The following is a 22,523-nucleotide window of genomic DNA, read 5'->3' as shown; positions in this document are numbered from 1 at the left end:
GAAAAAAAAATTTGGTAAACAAAGTTACATACTCTGTGTATTTTCCTTGCAGATTAAAAGTGAAAGCTTTTGTACTGGCAGTAATGTGTTATCTTTAAATTGAGCCACTGTTAGTTTTTAGTAGAATACGATGTATTCATTAGTCTTACTTACCAGGTATCTTCTATACACTGTACACTAAGCCCTTTATTCTCAATCACAGTTAAAGGAAATGGCATAAAAGAAAATTCATAGGAGTACTCTTTAAAGCAAGGAAAGCCTGTTTGTGGTGTGAAAGTAGATCCTTTGACTCATAGGGGTAAAACTTTTGAAGTAGAACCTCTTAACATCCTGTTCTTTAATTGTTGTATATTTTTAATATAATAACCAATGAATATTTTATGAAAGTGTACACTGCTTATTATGTAATGTTATCTGTTAATATTTATTGTCTTATCTGGTAAAAGAAAATCTGTGTTGTGTATTAGTGTGCCTAATCATCTAATCTGGAAGTGGCAGCAGTGATTCAACCTTCCCTTTATTCTGTGAATGTTTTCTTTTTTATTATGAAAAATTTCAAAATTGAAAAGTATAGAGAATAATATAATGAGCGTCTGTGTAACACCTCCAAATTTAACAATGTTAACATTTTACCATATCTGTTTCAAACCTTTTTGTAGTGTTGAACATTGTGGATAGAATTAAAACTCTCTTTGTACCCATTTCATTCTATCCATTCTCCATCCTCCCTATAGGTGACCACTATTCTGAAATTGATGTGTATTATTTCTGTACATGCTTTTATACCTTTTCTGCATATGTATGTATCCATAAATAATATGTAGTCTTTTGTTTGTTTTAAACTTTGCACAGTTGATCTCCTATTCTTACATGTACTCTGCAGCTTTCATTTTTCACTCAGCGCTATTTTGAAGATTTGTTCATGTTAACAATGCAGATCTAGTTGGGCTTTTTTTAAAAACACTGTATGATATATGATATATGATATACACCTGTCGTTAGAAATTTGGATTATTACTGATTTTTAGTGTGATGTGTAAAGTGAATATGGCAGAGATTTTTGGAGGAAAAGATAATTTTCCAGTGTAATTTGTGTGTGTGTGTGCAGTGTGTAAAGTGAATACGGCAGAGGTTTTTCAAGGAAAAAATAAATAATTTGAAGGAAAAGATCATTATATTTATATCATCAGTGCCTACTCTCTTCAAGATCAGTGAAAATTTTGATGCTCAGAAACAAATACTTTACAGTTGGAGAAATGAAATTATGTGTCTATTACACAGTGCATTGTTAGTAAAAGTCTTACTGTTAAAACAATTATTTTGTGTATACAATACATTCTTAATCAGTAATTTGACATATTTTTGAATTTTTAATATTCAAGTAATAGTTTTTTTCTGCTTATAAAACACTGTTTGTTTTTTGATAGAGAATCAAACATTTGTTCTGTGTTGAACCCTGAAGATATTTCTTTTAAGTCAGCTAGTCAGATGGTTATTCTCTGTCTTTATATTGACTTACACCAGATAGCCACTTTCAGTTTATTTTTTTGTTTGTTTGCTTGCTTTCTTCGTGGGGAAACACATACTAATATTTTGTAATCATTTTCTTTTCCATCTGCATAAATATAAAATTCTCAAAGTATTTTCTTAAGTATGACTCCCTACAAATTAGTTATATTATGGAGTCTTTTCAAATTGTATATAAAATCCTTTAGTTGTTTTAACTGGAAAGATCCCCTTATGGTGGAGGTTTGTGTATAAAATAATCCATCATCATTAGTTCAGAATTACGCAATGGTTCTGTGAGTATTTTTAGAAACTTTGGGACATAATTTTGTGTGTCTTGTTACTCTGCTAGCAAATTTAAATAATGCAGGAGAGAGATCTTTACTTAAAAAAAATTTTTTTAATGCCATTAGGGGAGTAGTTTTTGTAATTAATCACACTTAAATAATATACCATTAGGACTTTTTAAAAAATATTTTCCCTCATTGAAAATTTAATTTTACTAAATAACATTAAAGTACTAATAATTTAGTACTTTTACTAATAAAGCTTAAGAACTCTTAAGCAGTAAGAATATTCTGGAAAAGCTTTGTTTATAAGAATGAAAAACCTATGTAGATGGGGTCAGTTGTTTAATTATCTTTATATTTGTTTAAATTAACTATACTTTTCTAATAGAAATCAAAGAACTATATAAGGGTTATGTTATGTTTGTTTGTTTCACCAGATCTTGTTTCATTTGCCTTTTTACCAAGTTATACAAATTGGGATTTCCAAGCACATTAATATTTTTCTATGTTCATTAGAATTATCTTTTTTTTAATGTTATCATTTGCATATTCAATAAATTAGCCTAGAAAATTGTGTGCTTGCTAAGTTGCTTCAGTCGTGTCCGACTCTTTGCAATCCCGTGGACTGTAGCCTCCCTGGCTTCTCTGTCCATTGGATTCTCCAGGCAAGAATACTGGAGTGGGTTGCTGTGCCCTCCTCCAGGGGATCTTCCTGACCCAGGGATCAAACCCATGTCTCTTAATATCTCCTGCATTGGCAGGCGGGCTCTTTACCTCTAGCGCCATGTGGGAAGCCCCTTATTTCCAAAATTTATATGAAATATATTGATCATTAGTGGGAATTTTTGGTATTTTTATGTTTTGGGCTATGCTTTGTGGCATGTGGAATCTTAGTTCTCTGTGACCAGGGATCAAACCCATGCTCCCTGAGTTAGAAGTGTAGAATTTTAACCATGAGACTACCAAGGAAGTCCTCCATTAGTGGATTTTTAATTAAAAAAGAAATATTTTCAGTGAGTTAATGAGACATTCATAGTTACAGGATATTTTGCTACATTAAAGTACATTGATTAAATACAGAGGAATATTTAACATTCTTTTAACATTACAGTTCTAAAATGAGCTAAGTACTGAATTATGGGCTCAAAATGAGTTAGAATGAGTTGAGTTTAATGTCAGATGACTCTAAGAAATCACTGATTCACTTTCTTTGCTTACTATGGGCAATATTGAAGTAGTTAATGGGAAGAAGATATACTTAACCTTAAGTAGCACATAAACTTGTAAAGTGTTTAAATACATTAGAAGGAAAAGACAGTGATTATACAGCGTGACACAAAATAGAGTGCCTGATACCTGTGTCAAAATTATGTTATTTAGAATCAGTTTCACTTGATCTTGACTAAATCAGAAGCAGACTTACAGGGTGTATGCTTTGTATATTGAACATAATTTTGTGTTAATTGGGTTTGGGAGAGATGTATAAAGAAGTCTTCGTCCTGGGTCTTATTGGGAGACAAGACACAACAAGTGAAACAATTACAGAATTATAATACAATAGCTAATAAAATGCTTTAACCCAGTCCTTCTTGAGAGCCCTTGAAAGCATTTCACAGATAAGGCAACTAAGGCACAGAAAGTTTTAAGTTTTTTAACTGAGGTTATATAGCTGGTATGCACCAACACAAAATACTATGAAAAGTAACTATTCCAGAGACTTGAGCGGTAGAAAATAAGGGGAAGGAGAGACTGATTTGAGCCAGAATCGTTGAAGAAATCTTCACTCCTCCTTGGTGGTGTCTGCTAAAGGAGGTGTGATAGGGAAGGAAATAGTACACCGGACACAAAAGGTATTTATTAAGCCTCTTTGCAGCAGAGGTTTCTTATTTGAGAGCTTGGTTTGCTAAACAAAAGGGAGCCATTATAGATTCTTGAGTAGGAGCCTAACGTGAAAGTAATACTCTGTTTAGGAACCCAGTGTGGCAATGTTATGAATATTGAATTGAGGGCAGGGAGGGAAACAGAAGAGCTTTAGGTAGCAAGACCTTTGCAGTAATTAAGATCAAGAAAATGAAAGTCTGTTCAAGTGTAGTAAGTGGAATTAGAAAAGAAGAAACAGAACTTCAGTATATTTTCAAAAAAATGCTGGAAAATTTGAGTAATAATTAAATATGGAAGAGAACTAACTGATTCACATTTTTGTATGGCAGAAATCAACACAACATCATAAAGTAATTATCCTCCAATTAAAATATTTTTACCACACAAATTTTTTTTTTTTTTTAAAGAGAATCAAAGGTTACTCGTGTTGAGTTCTGGGGACATGAAAATGATGGTTCTCTCCAGAAACTGGGAAGTTGAGAAGAAAGCTGGTTTACATTTATCATATGGTTATGTGCTTATTTTTTCTTAATGTTTTTTATTTTGAATAGGTAATACATTCATGTTGTTAAAAATAAGAAAGTATCTTTGAAGTCCTCCTACTCTGGATTCTGTCCATACAGTTTCCTTTACTAGAGGCCACCAGTGTTACCAGTTCTTGTGTATCTTGCTAGAGGTTTTATGCATATGTAAACAAAGAAAGGCAATGCCAAAGAATGCTCAAACTAGCGCACAATTGCATTCATCTCACACTCTAGTAAAGTAATGCTCAAAATTCTCCAAGCCAGGCTTCAGCAATATGTGAACTGTGAACTTTCAGATGTTCAAGCTGGTTTTAGAAAACGCAGAGGAACGAGAAATCAAATTGCCAACATCCGCTGGATCATGGAAAAAGCAAGAGAGTTCCAGAAAAACATCCACTTCTGCTTTATTGACTATGCCAAAGCCTTTGACTGTGTAGATCACAATAAACTGTGGAAAATTCTTCAAGAGATGGGAATACCAGACCACCTGACCTGCCTCTTGAGAAACCTGTATGCATGTCAGGAAGCAACAGTTAGAACTGGACATAGAACAACAGACTGGTTCCAAATAGGAAAAGGAGTACGTCAAGGCTGTATATTGTCACCCTGCTTATTTATATGCAGAGTACATCATGAGAAATGCTGGGCTGGAACACGCACAAGCTGGAATCAAGATTGCCGGGAGAAATATCAAAAACCTCAGATATGCAGATGACATCACCCTTATGGCAGAAAGTGAAGAGGAACTCAAAAGCCTCTTGATCAAAGTGAAAGAGGAGAGTGAAAAAGTTGGCTTAAACGAAAACGAAGATCATGGCATCTGGTCCTATCACTTCATGGGAAATAGATGTGAAAACAGTGTCAGACTTTATTTTTTGGGGCTCCAAAATCACTGCAGATGGTGACTGCAGCCATGAAATTAAAGGACGCTTACTCCTTGGAAGAAAAGTTATGACCAACCTAGATAGCACATTCAAAAGCAGAGACATTACTTTGCCAACAGAGGTCCGTCTAGTGAAGGGTATGGTTTTTCCAGTGGTCATGTATGGATGTGAGAGTTGGACTGTGAAGAAAGCTGAGCGCCGAAGAATTGATGGTTTTGAACTGTGGTGTTGGAGAAGACTCTTGAGAGTCCCTTGGACTGCAAGGAGATCCAACCAGTCAATCCTAAAGGAGATCAACCCTGGGTGTTCTTTGGAAGGAATGATGCTAAAGCTGAAACTCCATTACTTTGGCCACCTCATGCGAAGAGTTGACTCATTGGAAAAGACTCTGATGCTGAGAGGGATTGGGGGCAGGACGAGAAGGGGACAACAGGATGAGATGGCTGGATGGCATCACTGACTCGATGCACATGAGTTTGAGTGAACTCCGGGAGTTGGTGATGGACAGGGAGGCCTGGCGTGCTGCAATTTTGGGGTCACAGAGTCGGACACGACTGAGCGACTGAACTGAACCGAAACAAATATGCATGCAATCATCTACATAAAATTCTCCCTTTTATTGGCATGAGTGGTAGCAAACTGCATTTTGTTCTGTGCCTTATTTTCATTTAGGCTTTGATGTGAGTAAAATGAATAGGTCTGAAAATTGGACACTCTGGGATTAGAGATAGAGTAAGAGTTTGGTGTAGGAGATTCTGATTTGAGAATCATTGAATGTTATTTTTATCTACAAGAGATTACCTTTGAGAGAGTAGGTATAGAGAAAAGAACAGAGCTTAAGGCTGAGTCTTGTTAAACTGTCGACATTTACTCATTCATCCAGTAATACTTGTTTGAGAGCTATTTGTGGTTTGGTTACTATGATTAATTTGAATTTTTAAAGTGCGGTTGAAAGCTCTTGAGTTTTCAGCATAGAAATGACATGATGCAAAATAGTAACATCAGTCTGTATAATTGAAGACAAGCAATAAATGGGAGACTGGTTGAGAGAGTGCAGCAGAGTCTAGTAAGCTAGAGAGAATGTTGAATCTAGTTAGGATAATGGCAGTAGAGATGGAAAGAGGAGGGGTGGTTAGATTTGAATATATGTGAAGATAGAATTGACAGGGCATACTGCAGGATTAGATGTTTGTAATCAGGAATAAGGAAGATAACAGTGAAGAAGAAAGAATAAGCAATTGGAAAGAATAGAGCATCAGGAAAATATGTTGTCTTCAAACCAAGGGAAAATATAATTGGTAAGGAAAGAAGGGCCAGTCAGGCAGCAAATGCTGTTCCTTATCCTTTAAAGAGAAAGATTGAGAATATTCTACATTTTGGTTAGAATGTCCACTGAAATGAAGGTAGAAATGAAAATAATCTTATTGTATGTATCTGAATTGGCAAAATAATCCAATAAAATTGAGGATGTTGAGGTTTAGCCTAAGAACCATTATGAGGAATGAACTAATGAGTATGTGAGAGGGAAAGAGGTTGATAAAATTTTGAATGCTGCATTAAAATAGCTGCATGAATTTGTAATGAGTAGAATCTAGTCTGCACTTTGAACTGTAAATCAAGTGCATAAGTAGAGGACATGAATGATTATGTAGGAAACATGAGGCACAGTGATTGGGTAGTGGTCTGGAATGGAACCAAGGAGGAATCTGGATATCATATGGAGAGGTCATTATTGTTTAGGGTCCTTTTTATTTATTTTATTTCCTTTCTTCACTGGTGGCTCAAAGAAACTGCTGGCAATGCAGGTTCAGTCCCTGGTTTGGGAAGATCCTCTGGAGAAGGAAATGGCAACCTACTCCAGAATTCTTCCCTGGAGAGTTCTGTGGACAGAGGAGCCTGGCAGGCCCAACTCCCTGGGGTCACAGAGAGTCAGACACAACTGAGCAACTGACACTTTAACTTCACTTGTTTCTTACAATGCCACAGGAGAGACGCTTGGGAAGCAAGTTCATTTTGCCGTCTTTTAGAATTTGTTCACATTTCTTGGGGGGCATAGTGATAGAAACATGGGTTTAGAGTTTCATGGATACTCTTTAACTGTTTTTAATTCCATTATTTCTATCTATGATTTTGAGCAAATTTTCTCTGAACCTCACTTTTTAAGTGGGGATACTACCTGACTCATGTAATTGTTTTGAATTAATATATGAAAATTGATTTAGCACAGTACTTGACATATGCACAGTAAGATAACTGTATTCATCGTCATCTAATAATAATCCTTCTGTAGGCAGCATTTTCCTCTTTTCCAGTAAGAAAAGACAATCAAAGAAGTTAAATACTCAGCTGAAGGTCATCGAAATAGTGGACAGTGAAACTGTGGGTGGTGCCGCCAGGTCCTCGATCTAGTTCAGGGTTACTCCCATTATGCCAAATATGTCAGATTTTGAGACGATAAGACCCTACTACTGCAAGTAGTGTCATCATGTCTGTCTTGGACTATATGTTATACCATACTGTATGTAATACTATGCATAGCTTTAGAAATCTATCTCAGAAAGCATTTAGGCCAACTATTGTTACAAACTGCAGGGGCTTCCCGGGTGACTCATTGATAAAGAATCCACCAGCCATTGCAAGGATGCAGGTTCAGTCCCTGGGTCAGGAAGATCCCCTGGAGAAGGAAATGGCAACCCATTCCAGTATTTTTGCCTGGAAATCCTGCACAGAGGAGCCAGGCTACAGTCCATGGGGTCACAAAAGAGTTGGACAGGAATTAGTGACTAAACAACAACAGAGAGTTACATGCTGCATTTTCTGGTTAATCTCACTGATTCCAGGCATCACACTGATTTTGAACCTGAAAATTGAATTCGTAAATCTAATAACCTGTTTTCCTTTTTTAGAAAAAAATAGTATTCCTTTGGAAAAACTTTAGCTCTTCCTGTATCAATTTTGTCAAAGTCATTGGGAGCAAAGATGGGCTTAGTCTGGCAAGCAGTAGGATCTCAAAAATTTTATGAGTAGATTTTATTCATGTTAATGAAGTGAATCATTACCAAGGAAGAGAACTGAAACATAATTCATTGGTTTGTTAGACCCTTTAAAAATGTGTCACAGATTTCTTTGCAAATATATAAAAATTGGAGACCCTTTCCCCAAAAAAGATCTTATGTATCAGGTTTTAGATAAAATTTTAAGGTGTCTGTAGACTCTGGATTAAGAACCTCTGATTTAAACAGTATTTGGCTCAAGAATGTATTTCTAATATATAAAACTTTAAATAACTATTTCTCATAATAAAACAACATTGTGAAAACCTGTTAGTAGAGGCTAAATTGTCAGGTTTCTCTAGCTCATGTCTTACTCCCATGCTGGGCTTGAACATAATCACCTTTATTTTTTCTTCTTCTTTTTACACAATCAGACCAAATATAATTTTAAAGCTCATTTTAAATCTGACTTCATAAGGATATAGTGGTGATTAAGTGTTTTAGTTAATAGAGGAAAACTATGCTTTCCTTGGAGAAGGCAATGGCACCCCACTCCAGTACTCTTGCCTGGAAAATCCCATGGATGGAGGAGCCTGGTGCTGCAGTCCCTGGGGTAGCTGTGAGTTGGACACGACTGAGCGGCTTCGCTTTCACTTTTCACTCTCATCATTGAAGAAGGAAATGGCAACCCACTCCAGTGTTCCTGCCTGGAGAATCCCAGGGACTGGGGAGCCTGGTAGGCTGCTGTCTATGGGGTCGCACAGAGTCGGACATGACTAAAGTGACTTAGCAGCAGCAGCATGCTTTCCTTGGTTTAAACCAAAACATTAATAACATCGCAAAGATAACGAGTGCCACATACTGATTAGGAAAAAAATGGAAGATCACAACGTACAGTGATTGAAAACAGACTTTACTATGAAAAATTGGGCTTGACTCAATTTAGGCTTTTTGGTATGTAAGAAACTGTGGCATTTGACACTTCATTCTGGTATAAATATTCTTGTGCCGGCTCTCTATATATGTTCCCTTACCCAGCAATTTGACCCTTGGAATAAGCAGTTCTAAACAGTCCTTCTTAACGGGTACTTTTTTTACCAAGACAGTAAGATACAGAGAAGAGAGGGAAGGAAAGATGGATTTTGTCATCATTTGACTGAATAACAACAACATAGAGATGGAAGGTGTCTACTCTGACAGCATTTTCCTTTTCTCTATTAACCAACTGGTGGTGTACTTAGATCATGTTCTCAAATTTGACTTATCCAAAGAATTACCTGAGATCCTTGTTAAAAATAAGGATTCTTAGACTTACTCCAGACCTGTATCCAGGGGAGAAGCATGGGAATCTATATTTTTTTACCACCTCCTGAGGTCAGTCCAAAATCACTGCAGATGGTGACTGCAGCCATGAAATTAAAAGACGCTTACTCCTTGGAAGGAAAGTTTGACCAACCTAGATAGCACATTCAAAAGCAGAGACATTACTTTGCCAACAAAGGTCCGTCTAGTGAAGGGTATGGTTTTTCCAGTAGTCATGTATGGATGTGAGAGTTGGACTGTGAAGACAGCTGATGCTTTTGAACTGTGGTGTTGGAGAAGACTCTTGAGAGTCCCTTGGACTGCAAGGAGATCCAACCAGTCCATTCTGAAGGAGATCAGCCCTGGGATTTCTTTGGAAGGAATGATGCTAAAGCTGAAACTCCAGTACTTTGGCCACCTCATGCGAAGAGTTGACTCATTGGAAAAGACTCTGATGCTGGGAGGGATTGGGGGCAGGAGGAGAAGGGGACAACAGAGGATGAGATGGCAACTGAACTGAGGTCAGTCCCCTTTGCATTGAAAACGATCCTGAATATAAATCCTGTTTAGTTTCTGGGATTTTGATTGGCTTATGGATAAAGAGTTTACTGTTAAGGATGGGAAAGAAAGAACAAAAGAAAATGGTTAAGAAGAAAGATACTGCATCATTTTAATTCAGACTTTGTTGCTTACTTGGACTTTTCTCTGAAGATAGATTGGAACCAAAATGGAAGGGGCATTAAATACCTGGATAAAGAAAGGGTTTTGAATTTCATTCATTCTGCTATACTAGTGATCTCCAAAATGGAATGCACAGTATGAATCATTGGAGAAGAAACCTGTTTATCAAAAATTGAATTTTGCTAATATTTAATGAAGTCACATGGTGAAGAATCAAAAATAAGCACAGTATTCTGAGAGAAGGGGATTCCCTGGTAGCTCAACTTTTAAAGAATCCACCTGCAGTGCAGGAGACCTCGGTTCAATTCCTGGGTCAGGAAGATCCACTGGAGAAGGGATAGGCTACCGACTCCAGTATTCTTGGGCTTCCCTGATGGCTCAGCTGGTAGAGAACCTGCCTGCAGTGCAGGAAACCTGGGTTCGAGCCCTGGGCTGAGAAGATCTGGAGAAGGGAAAAGCTACCCACTCCAGTATTCTGGCCTGGAGAATGGGGTTGCAGAGTCAGACATGATTGAGCAATTTTCACTTTTCTGAGAGAAGAATAACATTTCCATGAAGACTGTTCCCCACCTATTATGAGTTGTTATAGCCTGTATATGCAGATAAATATTTACAGATATTTTCCAACTAAAATAACCCTAACAAAAATGTGCGTGTGCCTTAAAATGGGTTGAAGACAGTAATGAAAGTGCAAGTGAACAAGATAGTTGTCAAACAGATTTACACTCTCAGTGTAATCTGTTGGCCAAGTGACAAAGCCAAAACAATGATTAAAATAGGTAGTATAAAAAGTTGTCCCTCCCTCCCAAATTCAGAATTACTAAAAGGATGGCATTAAATATGGATTTGTATCTCCTGTCATTTATGGATATACTATGCCCTAACTATATTGGGTCTTAAAATTCTTAGTAATAATAATATGGAGCCATTACAGTTTAAACATTTTTAAAATATGCTTATCTTTTTAAGCTTTATATAAGCCTTTTAATTTCTGTTTTAGTATGAAATTAATGTTTTATAAAGTATGTATGACTCTACTAATATTATATTTCTTAAATAATATGTAAATAATTTGAGGCACACAGTTTTTAAAAGTTTGGAGATCACTATTTCTGCAGCTGCTTATCTGTTGAGCTCTAAGAAACTCAGGAACTGAGGAAAGAACATGGACCCTCTGCAGGTGCCCTAATGCTTTAACCAGAATAGCTTTGTTTTTATCATTTTTTTTAATGGAGATTCTTAGTAAAATTTTGATTATAAAAAGAGCTCTCTTGATTTTTAAAAAAGATTTCAGAACCTCTTCTGTACATAATGGGAGCAACTAAAGGTTTTTTTTAAAGAGTGGCTTGCTCAAATAAAGGGGTTTTCCGGTGGTGCTAACAGTAAAGAAGTCTTGTGCCAGTGCAGGAGACAAAAGAGAAGGGTTCAGTCCCTGGGTCAGGAACATCCTTTCGAGGAGGCATGGCAACCCACTCCAGTGTTCTTGCCTGGAGAATCCCATAGGCAGAGGAGCCTGGTGGGCAAAGAGTCAGACATGGCTGAAGCAGTTGAGCATACAAGCACGATGGCAAATAATCCCTTCCAAGAAGCATGGCCAATAAGAAGCCAGAACACAGATTTTCAGTGTCCTTTTTACCTGTGTACAACAAATAAGTGTTAATCTGAGTCCTAGATTAATTAAAAGATAGTTTTTACTTTCTTGTTAGAGCTACCAAAGTACTGAAATGTTTTCATTTTGAAATTTTTGTCTTTATTAATTTGGGGCTCACTTTTAGTTTTATATTTTTTAATATGAGGCTATAATATTTATAAATACTGGTTAACTGAACAATTAATATGTTTTCATAAATTATAGTTTTGATAATTGGAATAAGCTCAAATGGCATTTTTTTGAAATTCAAAGTTTTAGGCATATTAAACTTCCATTATTATGTATCCTTCAAAAGTCCATTTCATTTAGGTTCTCATAGTGATTTTAGTGTTTATACTTGTGCTTTAATTTAAAACCAAACTTTAGTTTTTAATAAGGGAGTTGACAGTTTTTCCCCAAAAGCATAACCTTTGGGAGAGAGATAATTAAAGACATCTGAATGTGTATACTATACTTTGGCCAAGAGTGCTAGTCAAACGTTTTGATTAAATGTTATCTTGGTAACATGAGCCTGCTAACATATCTTAATATTTTTTGTGTCAGAAGATTGCTCACTGACACTTTCAGTGTCAAAGCTATGATTTCTTTGCCAGTATAATACTAAAGTACAAAGGATAACAAAATTCAATTATATGGTGTCAGTCGAGTGCACATTAATTGCACTTATCTGAGGGCATTGCTTTGCTGTTTCCTGTCCGCTTGATTTTTATTTATACTTCGTAGTTATTTCTTCTGGTGTGATGACAGAAATCTTTATTTTTAAACAGGATACATTAATTGTTTGGTCAGAAGCTGAAAACTATGATCTGGCACTAAGTTTCCAGGAAAAAGCTGGCTGTGATGAGATCTGGGAAAAAATTTGTCAGGTAAGGTTATTTTAATAATATTTAACTTGCATGCATTCTTGATTTTTTTTTCCATTGTATCTAAAAGAGGTATGTTAAAATGTGGAGAGATAAAACAGAAAACAAACATATAAGAAGGCTGACTGCCCATGTGGCTGACTCTAGTTTCCAGTACTCCCAGATGTTCAGCTGATACTGTGTGGTCCAGGATCTCTACCATAAACCATAGTTAGCCACACATGTATGTGCATGATATATCTGCCATAGCACAAGGCCCCCAGGTAAACAAAACCACTCCTAATAGACAGGATATTCAGAGTGCTTAGGGGTTACCTCTCAGGAATTAGACAAGGACCAAACCTTTCTTAGGTCTTCCCTGGTGGCTCAGAGGATAAAGTGTCTGCCTGCAATGCAGGAGACCCCGGTTCGATCCCTGGGTTGGGAAGATGCCCTGGAGAAGTAAATGGCAATCCACTCCAGTATTCTTGCCTGGAGAATCCCATGGAGAGAAGAGCCTGGCGGCCTGTAGTCCATGGGGTCACAAAGAGTTGGACACGACTGAGCGACTTCACACACACAAACCTTTCTTGGGACGAGAGTAGTCCTTTACTGCAAAGATCACCTTTTGGCCCTTGGCTGAGACTCTTACACCAAAATGATCATATTTGCCTTAGCATCTACATTTAGTGTAGCATATATGCGACAAAACAGTAGTATCGGTATGAATATGCCTAACATTTGGAGGAGCCACTCTGGGCTAGGGATAGATTTAAAGAAAAAACTATTCTGTCTTATAAAACCATGGTTTACTTTTTTGCACTATTTTGACTGATCATTTCCCTCCATCTACTATAATCTGTTTTAATACCTTATGGTCGACTCTAAAGAGAACTCTTGAGGATAGAAATTAGCTGATGTTAATAGCTAGTAAGTCCATTTATTCTTCATGTCAGTCATTTTCTATTGACATTACATGCTCCTTAGTACATTTGATCATGAATATCAATATTATCATAAGACTTATGTACTTAAGGTAGTTGGTCAACAGTAGCAATGTTATACCATGTTAGGTAGTATATATAATCTGAAAAGTAAGAGCCAAAGTGGATACTGGCACATTACTGTTGGGTCGGCCAAGTTATTTCTGGCTTTTCCAGAAGATGTTACAGAAAGAACAAGCTTCTTTGGCCAAACCAGTAGAATCCCACTCAGTCATTAATAATTAGTCCATCAGTTCATCATATTGTATGGCAGTGTCTCCCAGAGTGGTGTCAGTTCTGTCTGGTTGACCTACAGACTTCCATTCAACTTTTTTGAGTCCCAGGAGCAGTGGTAGACTTAGTAAATATATAGCTTCAGCCTCCAGGCATCTGTTATAATTGAACTAAGAGAATACCATCTCTTACTCTGAGCTTTTTTAAGGCACCCATGTTAATACTTGATTTCTCTCATTATATTACCTACTTATTCATTACTTTGCCCTCTGTTATCATTTCTTCTCCCTATTTGTCATTGATTTTTACCCAAACTTTTCCACCTTTGAAAGGAATGTTATGTTTGGCCACTCTGCTGGTCTCCCAAGGTTAATTTTTTACTACACAACTCAGTACTGCGCTTTTAAAATCTATCCGTGTTTCTGAGTATAGATGGTATTCTGTGTGGTATTCTACAGAACCATACATTATGTTTTAGTTCTGGGAGGTCATTCCTAACTTTGAAAGAACAATTTCAATAAAAAACATATTTCCTGGTCATTTCTTAACTCCTTATAATGATAAAATAGAATTCCTCTCTGAAAAAGATTGATAGCTCAAGGAACACTAAGTATCTTAAGGGTAATGGTGAATGATAGAACAGAAAGAATCATTGGGAAAAAAGAAATTATAAAAACCTGGAGCTCAGATAATTGATAATATATGGAGCTCTTAGAAAGCACAGTCAGAATTACATATGGAACTTTTAACCTTAGAAAATGGTAGGGACGTTTTCTTTGAAACAGATGAAGGAAGTGGGTGAAGATACAAGTTGTGAGATGGAAAAAAAGAATGTTGGAGGAAGTTGAATACTCAGTGGCCTCTTGGAGAAAAAGATCTCTTTTGTGAAACTTAAAGGAGAAATAGTGTTTGACAGTTGAAAAGGAAAAAAATTTAAAGCAGTAACTGTAAGGCACTAATGACTGTGATTGGTGTGTGGGAAATACAGATTTTCATTGAGAATCCTGTTGATAGTGGACTCGCCATGAACCTTTTCAGCATAAAGTTGACTGACTTAAAGAATGTTAAGGACAGTTTATGTTGTAATAACAAAATCTTGAAATTTCAGTGGCTTATCACAACAAAAGCTTGGTTTTTTTCCCTTAATGCTGTTTGACCAATATTGGAGAGGAAGGAACTTTGCTTAGCAGAGTCACTCGGGGGCCCAAGTTGATAAGAGAATTCATTTTAATATTTCCAAGGTTATTGCAAAGTGGGAAAGAAAAGTGATGAATCAGGGGCACTGGTTTTTAAAATCTCTTTCCAGAAGTTACACATGGCACTTTTGTTCACATTTTATTGGCCAAAGCAAGTCACACAGCTCCGTGTAACTTCATTGAATCAATGAACTCACGTGCCACCAGAGACAGAACCAGAAATAATTGGTGGACAGCACTGTTGTGTGTTTGTAGCTCAATCATGTCTGACTCTGCAACCCCATGGATTGTAGCCCACCAGGCTCTTCTGTGCATGGGATTCTCCAGGCAGGAATACTGGAGTGGGTTGCCATTTCCTTTTCCAGGGGATCTTCCTGACCCAGGGATCGAACCCAGGTCTCCTGCATTGCAAGCAGATGCTTTACCACCTCTGCTACTAGGGAAGCCCAGTGGACAACACTATTGACATCCAAATAGACACTTGGGTTTGTGTGCAATTGACAGATCAGAGTTACGTTTAGGAGAGAATTGAGGAAGCTTGTAAGGGTTAATACTAGATAACAAAGAAATAAACATGCTATAACCAAAATAATGGTTCCAGAGCTATGCTTTTATTTTTAAACTTATGCAAACCATGTTCATTTGAAGTGTAAGTTAACTCCTCTGGTTTCCTTTTTTTTGTTCTTTGTAACCTCTGATTCTTCTTCCTTCCCCTCAGGCTTCCATTTCTCTTTTCTCTGGTTTCTGTTAGAGTTCTGGGCTTAACCATTACCCTAATACCAAATATCTATTTTCTCTTGTATTTTTCCAGAGTAGTAGGCCCATGGGCTTCCCACGTGGTTCAATTATTAAGAATCTGCTTGCCAACCAGGAGACGCAGGTTCAGTCCCTGGGTCGGGAAGATCCCCTGAAGAAGGAAATGGCAACCCACTCCAGTATTGTTGCCTGGAAAATCCCGTGGACAGAGGAGCCTGGCGGACTACAGTCCATGGGGTCAAAAAAGACATGACTTAGTAACTACACAACAACAGTAGCCCCACAGGTTTAGTTGTCAGCTGGATATTCAAACACCTCAAACTCACATCAGTTGGTTAAAGAAGCCATGATCTTCCTAATGACAAGTTTAAAACTGTAGGGTCATTGCGATTCCTTTCCTCTTTTATAGCTATTCCTCACCTGCCCCAACATCACAATCCAAATTCAGTTGTTCATTTAGCCTTTGTAATAACAATCTATTACCTATATTTTCAAGTTTATCTCATGCAGCTGATGCCAGGTCAACTTTCTCAAGTGCTACACATTCACTTCCCTGAACCATCCAGATGTTTAGCTTGACTTTCCATGATCTGGTTTCATTCACTCTGCATTTCCAATTTTGCTGTTTGCCGTGTGCATGTCCTATGCTTTCATTTCTCTGGCTCTGTGCTCTTTCCCCTTGCACTTTGAATACCTTTTTCTCCCTCTGAATCTTACCTTTTTCTCCCTCTGAATCTTACCATTTAAGATTTCTTAAAATTTCAAATGCCGTCTGTGGCTTTTATGATCCCAAGACATTTTATCTGAACTGTTCTTATGACCTTGCTTATAGTGTATCTTAAATTTATATGTCATCCTCCCTAGGTCCAGATATTCTGTTGAAAACTCAGAAGTAAAAAAAATACTGTCATTCCTCCAAAAAAAATACACATGCATTAGTATATCCGTCTACTTTTTACTCTTAAGTTCTTGGATCTTTTTTCATGTGTTGCTTTGGTGAATTTGGAAATTTGTGGAACTTTGTCTATTTAGGATATTCAGGGTGTTTTAAGGTGGAGAATAGAAGATTATTACACGATTGGATTAGGAATTAGAAAAATTTATGAAAAGTCAAATTCTAAGCTTTTTCTTTTAGAGTAATTCGTTAGAAAATTTGTTAGCCTTGCTTTTCTTCAATCATAAAACAGTCAACCTGAATCATATAGCAGTTCTTTATTCCTTATAGTGTAATTTTTATCTAGATGTTAGAACCTTTGGAGGCTTTATCACAGATGTTAAATGAATGCCAGTTTTTAATATTTTTTTATTAGTCTGTTTATCAGTTTCAGACTCAGAGCAAAAGCAAATATTTTTTCAAAAATATTTTGAGGAAATCTTATTTTCTTAGTCTTGAATAGACAAGGAGTTGGGTTTTAATTTGGTTTGAACTCAATAGTGTCCTTGTTAAGCCAGTGTGGTGGTGCTTTGTTATACATAATTGGAGGACTGAGAGAAGAGTTAATTTCTGCAAAGCTCACTCCACTTTATCTGAAATACTCAGGTTATTAGGTATCAGAATTAACTTCAAGTTATAAGTTGGGAAATTTAGAAGTGAAATCATCTGCAGTCAGTAACTGAAGACTCAAATAATTTTAATTCCTTAAAAGGTATGTTTACTTAAATTCAGTGGTGAGTGGTTTGGTTTCCGAAATTTTGAATTCTTTTGTTTTTTAAGGTAACCAGCTGTGCCTGTATATTTTTAGGTTCAAGGTAAGGATCCATCAGTGGAAGTCACACAGGACCTTATTGATGAATCAGAAGAAGAACGATTTGAGGAAATGCCTGAAACCAGTCATCTGATTGACCTACCCACATGTGAACTCAATAAACTTGAAGAGATTGCTGACTTAGTTACCTCAGTTCTCTCCTCACCTATCCGTAGGGAAAAGCTGGCTCTGGCCTTGGAAAATGAAGGCTATATTAAAAAACTACTGCAGCTATTCCAAGCTTGTGAGAACCTGGAAAACACTGAAGGCTTACACCATTTGTATGAAATTATTAGAGGAATCTTATTCCTAAATAAGGCAACTCTGTTTGAGGTTATGTTTTCTGATGAGTGTATCATGGATGTCGTGGGATGTCTTGAATATGACCCTGCTTTGGCTCAGCCAAAAAGGCACCGAGAATTCTTGACCAAAACTGCAAAGTTTAAGGAAGTTATACCAATAACAGACTCTGAACTAAGGCAAAAAATACATCAGACTTACAGGGTACAATACATTCAGGACATCATTTTGCCTACACCATCAGTTTTTGAAGAGAATTTTCTTTCTACTCTTACATCTTTTATTTTCTTCAACAAAGTTGAAATAGTCAGCATGTTGCAGGTAAGTAAACTAAGGTGTTCTTCACAATTCTGTTTTCAAATATGTAGTCACCCTAATAGTTAAGCTGGTGTTTGTTCCTTCTTTTTGAAATATTTATTTTGTTTACTTTAAATGTACTATCAAACACAGAAAACAGGGCTTTATCTCATAGTTTTCTGAAGAGTCATTTCTTAGTGTGATCTTTTATATTTCTAAATCTCCTGTCATGCAGCTGGGTTGTGTTTTTTTTTTTTTAACTTTTCATTTTTTGCATTTAAAACATTGTGGTACAGTATATGTGACATAAAATTCAGAATTTTAATAATTTTAAGTGTACAGTTCATAGCAGTGAGTACATTGACAGTGCTATGCAGCCATCACTACTGTCCATTTCCCGAACTTTTTCCATCTTAAACAGAAGCAGCTTATTTTTTAAAATACCTTTTATGCCATTTTGTGAGACCTAATTATTATTGTGGGTATGTGAGAGTGTGTGTGCTTAAAGCTTCCCAGATAATTCAGATATGCAGCCAGGACTAAGACTGACTGATTTTTTCTGTTTCCTTGAATTGTATAACGGAAGTTTTGTACCTCTAATGGTGAATGAGTCCTGGGTTTGGCATTTTGGTTTTGTGCATGTGCCCATTTTTACATCGTTGCAGAGAAAAAAGTTTAATTTCAGACTTTATAGGAGCAGCTCCTCTTTTCCCCTTAAGGTTTTGTTACCTAAAGTAGTAGACATGCACAATTTGACTTAGAATAATTATGATTTATTAAAAAGCTCTTAAAGTGAAACGGTAAAGAAAAACTGAAATGATCTAAGGAAACTAGTTTAATTATTAATACTTAGAGAAGCAGGGATTTAGGGGGAGATTTCCCAGCTGTATTTATGATAGGCTTTAAGCTGTCATTCAGTAGCTCCCTTAATACATATATCAGAATAGAGTGCTTTTGTAGAATATTATCAAGAATAACAGGGGCTTCCCTGGTGGTCCAGTGGATAAAACTGTACTCCCAATGTAGGGGACCCGGATTCGATCCCTGGTTGGGGAGTTAGATCCCACAAGTCACAATTAAGAGTGCTTATGCCACAACTAAGACCCAGCACAGCCAAATTAAAAATTTTTTTTTCATAATAGAGATCAGGGAAAAAAAATACTGGGAATCAGAAAGCATTCTCCTAGCAGACTGTAGTACTTGAAATTGCTTCTCTAATCCTTTATGGAGTTTTAGCTGTCAGCACACAAATAATGAATCCTATAAGAAGAATTTAAATGGGAAATTGCATTTATCAAAGAACTGAAACTATTTTCCAATGAAAACATTCTGAAAATAGTTAAAAATCTTTAGACAGGAAAGAAGGACTTAATCTGGAAGCAGTGCAGGAAAAGAAAAATTTATAAAAGGTGTTGAGATAAATGTGTATTTATTCACTAAAATCTAAAATATTGAGACAGATAAATGATTTGAAGGATAAGTGATTTATACAGTTGAACTGTCTCAGAAGGTGAATGATTCAGACCTCCATACATAAGGTCCAAAGGGAATCAACAGATTAACAAAAGGAACACTTCTGCGTCAGTGAAAGGGGTTATTTGTCAATGATGTGTCTTTGAGTAGCACCAAAGGATATTTATTGGGAGAGCATATTATATTTTCCATAGTCATACCTAGTGCTTTTCATTTATTTTTTCATATGTGCTCTATCTTGTTTCAGAAAGGCTTTAAGGGATTGATACCTCTTCATGGGGGATTCACAGTAAGAAAAGGAGCAGGTTTATTAGCTAGTGGTAAAGAACCTGCCAGTAAGTGCCGGAGACATAAAAGACCCAGGTTCAGTCCCTGAGTCTGAAGATCCCCTGGAGGAGGGCATGGCAGACCACTTCAGTATTGTTGCCTGGAGAATTCGATGGACAGAGGTGTCTGGCAGACCCCAGTTCATGCAGTCACAAAGAGTCAGACACAACTGAAGTGATTTGTACGCAACATACTAGCTATATCCTTAATATGTCATGGTTTGATTTTTATTGTCAACCATGCAGTTACCACTATTACAAATATTTTTAGGTTATGTTCTTTTAATTAATTAAAATTATTAGAGTTATATTTCATAAAAGTGAATTTTGAAGATTACTAAAGCTTAAAGCATGACTTCGGAGAAGGCAATGGCACCCTACTCCAGTACTTTTGCCTGGAAAATCCCATGGACGGAGGAGCCTGGTAGGCTGTAGTCCATGGGGTTGCTAAGAGTCGGACACGACTGAGCGACTTCACTTTCACTTTTCATTTTCATGCATTGGAGAAGGAAATGGCAACCCACTCCAGTGTTCTTGCCTGGAGAATCCCAGGGACAGGGGAGCCTGGTGGGCTGCCGTCTATGGGGTCGCACAGAGTTGGACACGACTGAAGTGACTTAGCAGCAGTAAAGCATGACTTTCAGCAGGTTTTGATGAAGATGTTCTCTAAAGTGAATTTCAATATTCATGTCAGTTTTTTCCTTTGTAATATAATTGTTCATACTTATTCTAGAAAATTGGAAAATACAAATGAGCAAAGAAGAAAATCACTGAAAATCCATTACCAAAAGATAATCACTGTTAGCATTTATAATCTTACCACTATCAGACATCAGTATTCTTTACTGCCGAATTTGTAACTCCCATTATTCTGATCCACTATGGACTAATAATGAAATCTTCAAATTTGTTTGAATTATGTTTAAATTAAGCGTAAATAAATAGACCCTGAACAGGAGCTAGAGAGGCACTCAGTTAAGGTGAATAGAGTTTTCATGCATGCTCTTTAGAACATCAAATTTTTGTTTTTCAAATAGTTCTTTAGGGGTTTCTGATTAAATGTAAATGAGGTAGTAATATATGTCTAGCTAATATTGAAAGGTATTGTCAAATTTTGAACCTTATAACATGAATATACTGGAATTTTAAGTTTATAATGAAACTGCTAGTAGGTTTCCATCTACTTTTATTGTAATTTGTAAAATCAAATGAGTATAACTTTATACTTTTGTTAATATTTCATAGTAATATTTCTTCTCATGTAGGAAGATGAGAAATTTTTGTCTGAAGTTTTTGCACAATTAACAGATGAGGCCACGGATGATGATAAACGACGTGAATTGGTAAGTTATTATTGAAATTCACACGCTTAAAGAGCTCTTACTCTTTTGGCATACATAGCTTTTAATATTGAGCTTGTTAATTTAAGAGGAAGACTTTTATAATTGGTATGAAAGTAACAGATGACCCTTGAGCAACATACGTTTGAACTATGAGTCCATCTAGACACAGATTTTTTTGTTTTTTCAGTAGTAAACACCACAGTACTGCATAGTCCAAGGTTGGATATGGTACAGTAGATATGGAGGGCCTGCTGTAAAATTACATGCAGGTGTTTGACTTAGTGGAGGGTGGGTTCCCCAACCCCTGTATTGTCAAGGGTCAACTGTATTTAAATTATACTATAAAATGATTATCCTTAAAATTTCTAAAACGTACTATTTTATATATCTTAGAAGTTTTTAGAGATATTTAATTTTTCCCCCCAGTGAGGGAATATGTGCCTTATAAATTATAAAATCAGACATGTGGATTATATTAGCACAGAACTACAAACTCATATATTTTTGTGGTTGTAGAAACATTATTGAGATGCTTTTTTTTTTTTTTTAAACAGGTAGGGAGAATCCTGGCAGAAACCAACACAATATTGTAAAGCACTTATCAATTAAAAATAAATAAATTTTAAAAAATGGGAGAATCCTTCTTGAATAAATGAATGATAAATAATTTGGCTCTTAGAGATGCTTTTATTTCAAATGTGTTGATAGTTAGGTTTTTGAGATATAAACCACGCTTAGGGGAAAGAGAATGGTGACTACTGTTTATCAACAGTTGACCATTTTTTTAAACTTTATAGTCAGATGCTAAAGAAATACTGAAAGAGAATTAGAGGTTTCCTGGTGTAAAGGGGTAATTTTATAAATGAAAAACGTAATATGCCATTAATAAATAACTATACCAAAGATGAATTGGCTGATTTGAAGTCAGGGTATCCTGGCTCCTCATAACCTAAAGAACATAGAAACCATGTTATAATAAATGGTAGCTGGGTTTTCAGGTCTTTGAGGTTTAATTCCACACTGGTAGTTCACATTACAGTTTGCCCCAAGGTTTCTTTTAATGTGTGTCAGCTTCTCACTATACTTTCTAACGTTACAGGTTAATTTTTTCAAGGAATTTTGTGCGTTTTCTCAGACATTACAACCTCAAAACAGAGACGCATTTTTCAAAACTCTGGCAAAGTTGGGGATTCTTCCTGCTCTTGAAATCGTAATGGTAATTATATAGCTTCATTTCATGTTTTTGAAATTGAAAATTTGTAATAGTTTTATATTGTGGATGGGAAGTAATTTATTATAGTAATGCATGCTGAATG

General features: G+C 36.3%; 1 protein-coding gene across 3 annotated transcripts in view; it reads left to right on the top strand.

Moving 5' to 3' along the window:
* PPP4R3B (protein phosphatase 4 regulatory subunit 3B) overlaps positions 1-22,523 on the top strand; it is a 52,818-nt gene that overhangs the window by 1,930 nt on the left and 28,365 nt on the right. For all 3 annotated transcript variants that reach the window (XM_005212614.5, XM_024998632.2, NM_001191150.3), the window contains exons 3-6: positions 12,480-12,578; positions 17,466-18,089; positions 21,130-21,207; positions 22,307-22,423. In XM_005212614.5, the coding sequence (XP_005212671.2) occupies positions 12,480-12,578; positions 17,466-18,089; positions 21,130-21,207; positions 22,307-22,423 (918 nt within the window). The remainder of the gene's footprint in view (positions 1-12,479; positions 12,579-17,465; positions 18,090-21,129; positions 21,208-22,306; positions 22,424-22,523) is intronic.

Source organism: Bos taurus, chromosome 11, assembly GCF_002263795.3.
Source record: "Bos taurus isolate L1 Dominette 01449 registration number 42190680 breed Hereford chromosome 11, ARS-UCD2.0, whole genome shotgun sequence".
Taxonomy (NCBI): domain Eukaryota; kingdom Metazoa; phylum Chordata; class Mammalia; order Artiodactyla; family Bovidae; genus Bos; species Bos taurus.
The sequence above is the reverse complement of the archived record's forward strand: the minus strand, read 5'-3'. Positions and strand labels throughout refer to the sequence as shown.